This window comes from Meleagris gallopavo, chromosome 1, assembly GCF_000146605.3.
Source record: "Meleagris gallopavo isolate NT-WF06-2002-E0010 breed Aviagen turkey brand Nicholas breeding stock chromosome 1, Turkey_5.1, whole genome shotgun sequence".
Taxonomy (NCBI): Eukaryota; Metazoa; Chordata; class Aves; order Galliformes; family Phasianidae; genus Meleagris; species Meleagris gallopavo.
In genome coordinates this window covers 11,312,050-11,320,400 of record NC_015011.2, presented here as the reverse complement: position 1 = coordinate 11,320,400, position 8,351 = coordinate 11,312,050, and the positions used below count along the sequence as shown (strand labels likewise).

At 39.6% G+C, this 8,351-nt stretch overlaps 1 protein-coding gene across 1 annotated transcript; it reads right to left on the bottom strand.

Moving 5' to 3' along the window:
• Window positions 1–3,701: 3,701 nt before the first annotated feature.
• Window positions 3,702–7,196, bottom strand: LOC104914241 (phosphatidylinositol 4,5-bisphosphate 3-kinase catalytic subunit gamma isoform-like). Its single transcript, XM_010723172.3, has 2 exons — window positions 7,036–7,196; window positions 3,702–5,831 (listed from the first exon to the last, which is right to left on the bottom strand). Exon 2 carries the CDS (start codon window positions 5,817–5,819, stop codon window positions 3,717–3,719), a length of 2,103 nt encoding a protein of 700 aa, XP_010721474.1. The 5' UTR covers window positions 5,820–5,831; window positions 7,036–7,196; the 3' UTR covers window positions 3,702–3,716.
• Window positions 7,197–8,351: the final 1,155 nt, after the last annotated feature.

Below are 8,351 nucleotides of genomic sequence, written 5' to 3'. Positions count from 1 at the left end.
AGGGGGGCAGCCAGCCCACGGCAGGGTTGGGGATGGGTGAGCTTTAAGGTCCCTTCCAACCCAAACCATTCTGTAATTCTATGACAAGCAAGGCAGGGCTGAGCTAACTGGTGAGACTGAGTTCTGGACTGCCAGTGAAACAACACAGCAGTCTGTAGGAAAACCTAGCAAAATGAGAAAACAGCCTGCAGTCTGACCGACACAGAGAATGCTTGAAAAGATTATTGCCAAATGAAATAATGTATCTGTAACTATTCTTTAAATAAAACATTCGGTAAGAGTGCACCATTTCTGCTAACAGGCAGCACCTCAGGATGGGAAGCAGGGCTCCTTGCTGGGTGCCCCAGCTCCCACAGCAGTCAAGGAGCAGCTTATCAGTACCCATCATCCGAGGCACTCTGACTCTCAGTCCCAGTGAACCACAAAAAAGAAGAAAAGCTCCAATACAAATACCATTCTATAGGATAGAGCACAGCTAAAAAGACTTAAGCAGAGCTGTTTTTTTCAATGGCTCAGTGAGAACAGAGATACTTTCTCTTCTAGCAGCCACTCCCCTGCACCAAGCCCACAGATATTGCCAAGACACTGCCAAAATGGGGTGGAAACAAAGTCAACAACTTTTTTAAGACTCAGGAATTTTCTTCTGTTATTCTCACCCTCACCACAATAACCAAGTGAGTCCGTCTCTAAAACAAAATCTAACCCATGTTCTGGGTTGGGCCCTGAGCTGTGAGGGGTAGCCTGGTGACTCCTCCAAGTGCTTTCTCCATCTGCTTTTCTGTTGACTGAAGGACTCAAACTTACAAGAGGATCATACTGAGGCTAAAGAGGATGAAAGGTAGGCATGTAGACACGGAAAGAGAAAGTAGCAGCAAACAAGCCCTGGAAGAGAGTCACAAAATCCCTTGTGTGGTGTGGACAGAGGGGTTGATGAATGGTTTTAGGTTCTGGAAACAGTCAGGACGTAGCAGTGGGTAGATTAAGGGCAAACAAAAGGGATGTGCAGAGCCTGGTGCATGCAGCATGCTCAGCTTTCAGAAGCATCACAGTACACAAACCTCCAGGGATAGCTATGCAGTGTAGCATAACAGCTCTTTCAAGATCGCTTGAAAGTGTTCTGCAGCTTGCAAGGAAGCAACCAAGCCATGAGCACAGCTACGCTGAATTCATTAAATATTTCCTAAACATACTGCAGCACACAGTTCCACCTTTATTCATAAAAATCAACACTAACTCTCCAATAGTTTAATTCACCCAAACAACAGCATCTTACTTAGGAAAGATAATAAGAATTCACAATCTTAAATTGATTGTAAAATATGTAGACCTTTTACTTCACATGTGAGATGACGAGGTATTATGTTTTTTAATAAAAATTTATTTTCAATGCCATAAGGAACCCAAAAGCAATGACTATTGCATACATTCAAACGGATTTGCTTACAAGGAAGACTATTAAAGACCTTATTTTGGTATACATCCTGCTGAGTGTTCTCCATCCACATAACTGAAAAACAACTTCAGAATGAAACAGAGCCAAAAGCCTGGACACTGTTTCAAAACAAAACTTCCTTACCTTAAAGTTGTAAATGTAAATTTCAACATAAGAAGTACTAAAAAAAAAAGTTTTATGACTGTCCTTATTATGCTTGTGTCTTGGAAATAATTATTTTTTAAAAAATCAATCCTTTTTTTTTTTGCATAGAGACAATTACAAGTATTTGAATATGAATAATAAAAGCCAGCCATGAGAAAAAGCCTGACAGTATTTCCCTTCCTGGACCTTTGCTGGGTCAGCTCACCAACAGGAGGCACTGACATAATGCCACATAAAAGTACTGTGATTTTCTTCACTGGCATTTGTTTTTCAATGGATTTTGCTGTGATTTAACCGTCCTTGCCATGTTTTACCACAGAGAGCCACAGACCTTTATCAGACGTTCTGATATCAGATTTATTCATCGCATATCTACTTCTGTTTGGGATAGACCAAGTGGGAAATAACACGATTCCCACCTGCACTGGGATGTAGGATGGGAACACCCTATGCATATGGAAAGAAGCTGTAAAACTTTCACAAAGGCACACATGTGAGAAGTCATGACTGTTTTCAAGATAGACATCCATGATGTCCTCCTAGAGCAGAACACTGCCAAGCATCCATTCATTCTCAGAAAACATGCGGTGTCAATACTTGGCTGCATGTTGCCAAAGTTTGTGCCCTGCAATTAACCATGGAAGAGAATCCAAGGAAGCAGCTAGGAGGTATAAGCTGGGACTCTTAGTATTTTTTCCCTTTTGAGGATGACAGTTTTTTAATATCTGGATAAGTTTCTTATTAAAAATGACATGGTGAAATTAAACTACTATGAAATTACACTATGCTCATTTAATTTACCTTTAGAGTGATTTTTCTCTTTAAAACTCTCTCCTGAAAGCAAATAATATCAAAAAGAAATTTTAAAAAGAGTATTTTCCCCCTTCTGTTAGGCACTTTGATGTGGACCAATCGCCATCCCACGCCCTAATTTAGATACAGAGGAGAATGAAATTGCTGAGCTGCGTGCAGACTGCAGAGCCGCAGCCAAGCAGATCCAGCCCATCAATGTGGGAGGTCTGGGGAAGCAACCACGGCGGTTCCTTTGGCTAATGCTAAGCACACCAATTCTGCCTGGGGAGCCTCATCTTCAGACAAGTGAAGACAAGACTAATGAGGTTTCCTTAAAGCACTACCAGTGTGCACCTAAATCTGAAAAATGAACTTTATTTTTGCAGCAACCAGGGCCCTCTGAACATATGGAAATCCAAAGCCCCATCCTGCCAGTTCCCAGGTTTCTTTTTTTGGGGGGGAGGGGGTGGATGGGTGGCGTTGTTTTTTGTTTTTTAGTGCCAATTCTGTTCTCTGATTCTTTGAAAAAAGCATTTCCTGCTGTGCGGCTGGCAGCCCTGCACGCGACCCAGAGACCTGCCAGGCCCAGGAAGCCTCAGCGCCGCCCAGCTTCACTGGGGGACACGCTGCCCTTGCAGGACCGCAGGTCCCACCTCTCAGAAGCCATAGAACTTTGCCACCGACAGCCAGCCCAGCTCCAGCCCCACTTTGTGAAAAACAAACCAACCGATCTGCTTGTGCAACCGATGCCAACTTTCCAGACGTTTCATCTAGCAGACTGCACACAAAGCACTTCAAATAAATACAGTGGTGATTCATTTCCATTAAAAACACTTTTTCTTTTTTATTCAACTTCCCAGAATGAATTAATTTATCTATGAATAACAAACTTTTATTTGCTTTTTAATTATTTTAGAACCTTCTAGATAAATTTGGTCCCCTTAGCAGTCCACAACTGACTGTACTGCCACATGTTATATAACAGCACTGTCATTCCAGATCCTGAAATCCAACTCCAGATTTTTATTTGGGCCTTTGCTGTGTTAACATCTGCCTTTACTTTCTTTCTCTACGTTGGTAAAGGTAACCAACAGCGTCATCCAGACGTGACAAGAACAGGATTAGAGATAGCACAGTAAGGATTGGCTCCCACCGCAGCCACGTTAAGCGTTGACAACATAACATATCGTTGTAGACACAAGATGCAAACTAAAAGACACAAGGCAATGCCAATACCAAAATAATGATACAGACAGAAGGTGAAAGTTGAAAATGAATTTTGGGTTAGTTTGGTCACTACCACTGCTTTGATTAAAATCTGAAGGCCTCAAAAACAGGGTTGTTTGCTGACATGGGAATGGTTATATGGTGATGTAAATATTCTCAGAAGCCAGAGATCAAAAATACAAATACAAATACACCTTACCTGCACAAGCTGCAAAAGATAATGAAGAACATCATCATCTTCTAAACTTTCCAGTTTTTGAACTGCCATTGCTCGTACATTTTCATCAGAAAAGTTACAGTCCAGAAGCTGCATTGTGAGTCCAACATCTAAAGTGCTTTGATCCCACGCCTCCTTTTTAGCTAGCAACTGGTATGTTTTGGCCACTATTTCTTGTTGTCCCCATTTGACAGAACTAAGCAGCTTAGGGTATGCCTTGGGATGCTTTATGCTTTCGTATCTAAAGTGCCACAACAGTTCTTTGTCCTCAGGAGAAAGTGGATTAAGTGGGTCAGTTGCTATGATCTCTTCAAGTTGCTTGCGAAGCTGGTTGGGCATTTCAGCTCGTGTCCTGTCCCCCTGAGAGTCAGATGTTATCCTGTGCTTGGGCAAGGCAATTGGGTGACAATATTTGTCCAGCACAATAGAGATAGCCATGGAGTTTTCTTTATCCGGATTAGTTGCCGAGGTGAGTTTGTCTGCATTGATACTTCCTTGTTCTTCCCCTTTGCCTGGGATTTTCCACATGTGGAGAACATACTCCCCACTTCGTAGCAGGAAACGGTGATCTATCAATAAAAGATTCACATAATAGAGAAGTTGAGTTTTGCATTTTGAATCAGAGTTGGGGGATTCGTGTGACTGAAGGTTTGTCTTTGTGGACAATCCCTGTGCTTTACCACAATATATCTGAAGATTCAAGAGTGCTCCTTTAGGCAAATCCTTGATTTTGATATCAAATTCCAACCAAATATTCCACAGAACCTCTTCAGTAAAAGGCTTTGAGGAAGTCCTCCTTTGTGAAAGGAGCTGTTGCCCATGTTGAATGTTAGCCTCTACAAATACAGTAAGATCAGTATTTCTTGGTAAAACTGGGATATCAATACCAATTATTTTCACCCTGAATTTCCTGTTACAATCCCACAAAGAGATAGTGAAGACTCTCTCATGATCTTTTCCATCTATAGTCAATTGTTCGTGATATCCTGTAACTCCTGTACAGTCATCTACCAAGGGCCACTCTTCCTTCTGCACCTCATCCTCACTTGGGTCAGGGGGGTTGTCTAACACAAGGTGGATTTCTTCCCCATTCTTAAGGCACTGTCTTATCCAGTGAAAATCCTTGATGGGTGTGTCTCCAGTAATGTACTCATCTCTGCCACAAATCCTAAGAACAAAATCCAGTTCGCTATGATCTTCAGGAATATCCATTAAAGATTTTTTCTTTGCCATTTTTGTGAAAAAGCTATGGAGAATCATATCTGGAGTGTCATCTATCGACACTTTAATTTTTTGGCTCGTCGTTCCTCTATGTATGATTATAAAAATGTTATTATTAGTTATCTTTTTGAACAAATATTCTGGGAGTGGCTTAGATGTAGTCCATGGGTGCATTGCATACAATTTAGGATCTCTACAAGCTACTTCTATCATTCGTGGAGTGACTAATCTGCGTCGGGTAAATTCTAGTTCATCATCGTGCACGTTGCTTACATCAGTAACATCATAACCAATTAAATCATTAAGCTGCCGCTGAAATTCCTGAACTTCTTCTGATGGTTTTTGTTTCTGGACTACATATATCTTGCCTACTTTCTTCTGTAACACTTTCCAGTACAGTATGCAGTCTAATGTCTGTAATAGTTGATGCTTATCATAAATTTCATACCATTGCCCCTTCTTCTGATACTGAAGTACGAACTGATCCGGGGTGAATGCATGGTAGAAGTCTGTGGTTTGACTCATCTCTATTGCACGCATCCAAATTTGTGCTTTCATTTGCTCAACAGTACAGTTTCCAGCTATTTCGAGTAACATCATTTCCGGTACTTTAGTATGCTTATTGCTTGTAGGTAAAATGAACTCAATGGATATCAGTTCCATTGAAGACAAATTACTCGATGTACAATGAGGTTTCATTCTTCTTCTCCTTCGTTTGTTTTCTTCTCTCATAACAACAGGCTGTTCATAGTCACCCAACTCCATGCCAGAAGAAATCTAACAAAATATAAATACATATGATTGCATTCTCATCTACATTTTCCTTACAGTTATTTTTTACTTATTGGTGATTAAAATCACAAACCAGTCACAATCCTGCTACATGTTTTTTAGATTTCCTCTTCCCCTTAATTTCTGGTCTTAAATTCTTGCTTTATATAAACCGCTCCAGATGTAATCTTTTCAATTCAAAACCAAATATAAGGAGAAAAACCAAACCCAATGATTAAATAATTAAAATAGAGCTTTTAAACAGCCTTCCCAGATTTCACTGAGGATAAGCAGTCTGACAGTGTATTTCTGCTCCAGTGACTTGCTCTTTAATCAAACGCCGATTCCTCTTTTTTGATGTTGTTGGTACTAACAGAAGTGGATTTTCATAGAGATCAAAAGATACCGTAAAGTGTATGAACAGAATACTATCCTACCAAGTTCTAGGAATGACAGAATATGAAAAAACAAATGATTATTTTTCAGACTGGACTCATTTTCCTCTAACTCTCTTTTTCATGATGAGGAATAAGGACTTACACCAAAAGCATTCCTTAAAATTCAAAAGCCAGCTTCTTAAGACAGACGTTTAACATGCATCTGAATTCAAGCCCAGTTTCTTTAGATGTGATTGATTTTTTAAAATCAAGCCACTCACCAGACTTATAACATACAACAATTTTAAAAGCAAGCACTTCCGATATAAACTATTACTATGTCACAGAAGAAAAAACTCCCAAGCTGAGGACATAAAAAGAACTCGTACGCTGGGGGCTGGATCTAGATGATGTTTAAAGTCCCTTCCAACCCAAATAATTCTATGATTCTATGACATTTTATTACCCTGTACCTTATTGGTATTTTGTTCACAACTTAACATTGTTCAGTGAAAATGAATTTAAGTGGAAATTATTCACCAAGAGGTTGGAAGACACTGGACGCGCTTGCACAAGCTGCCCGCTGAGTTTTCTTTCACTGACTTACAGCAGCATATGAAACATCTTTCTTTTTACAAAAAAAATATTTCTCTAACTACTAGAAAAACTAAAACACACTGAAATAATGATGCTTCAGCAGACAACAGAGCAAGAAGATAAAAACATTTTAAGCTAAAACAATCTAACGTGCTAACTACAACTCTTTTTTCAAGTCCCGGAAAGCAAACAGTGGACATCACTTCCGTAATGGACAAAACACAAGGAATTATTACCTGCTTATCAAGTAAAGGCTGAATTGCTGAAGACGACTCATTTGTTTAATTTCTGAAGTTCCTATTTTTCAAAGGAAGATCATTCATACAAAAAATACTTTGTTAAACTCTTCTGCTTTTCTTGCTCGCCCTCCTATCCAGATGCAAAGGAAGTGCTGCACTTAGCAGGAAGGAAGTTTTAACCGAGTTGATTATTCGTATGATTGCTCATTTTAAAAAAAGGCAGAGCGCTTTTCCTGTCATAACAGTAAAAATACATTTACAATGGAGCAATGTAATTTTAACACACATGCATAGGAGACACGCTTAAGCCTGTCTTTAGCACAGACTAAAACAGCTAAAAATAATTTGGGCAATAACACTAATGAATCTAACTAAAACATTTTTAATATCAGCATGAAGATGGAGTATATTTTAAAGAGTTTAGCTACTTTTTAGGGGTTGAATAAAAATACTAGACAAAAGAAAACTAATCTGCAATGCTTCCTTATTTTTATTTGCATGGTGGTAGCACTTTGAGGACCCCCAGCTTACATTAATTACAGGTTTTTTAAGCCAACCTCTCTATAAACATCACACGGAGATGGTATATTCCAAGGATCTTGCATGGTAACCTCAACAACAGAATCATTGGGCAATCTTCCTCCTCATCCTTTTAACTCGTGCAGTTACAGTCACAAACACATGGTGAAACCCACTAGAAATGACAATTTAAGATTTGGGAAGAATTTTAACTACAGATTTCATCCTTAAATTTTGAGGGCTTGACTTTGCAGCATCCTTCCAAAGTCTGTATTTTAAAGTGTAATTTCTAAAAGATATAATATAGTCAGGAGTTTAATGTATTTTTCTTTATTTAAAGGTAAGCTATTAGCAGGGAGGCTTCTCATGCCCAAAGGATGCATATGTTTCTTGCAAGTATCTCTCATCCTAAAAGTCTTTGTGATGATCCTACTAAGTAAACTTGGACTCATTACATTTTCACTGTTTTTTGCCTGCTAAAGACATCCTATTTTGCCACTGTGCAATACGTACTTAAGGACAATTTTTCCAAACAAGTATATGCATATGTTCCTCCTCCTGATAAGTTATTCCAGCACTAGTCAACTGATCAGCACCATCAAGGCATCCAAGTGAAGCATCTCTAGCTCATGCTGCAGGGAATTACCCCATACACTGCACAACTACAGCGACTGACAGCTTCACCCCTTTTAGGACCTACCAGTAGAGCAGCAGTATGAAAGAATCAGATATTCCCCAGCAAACTGCATCAGATACAGTGCCAAGTGTGTGACACCTGTGCAGCTGCCCATATA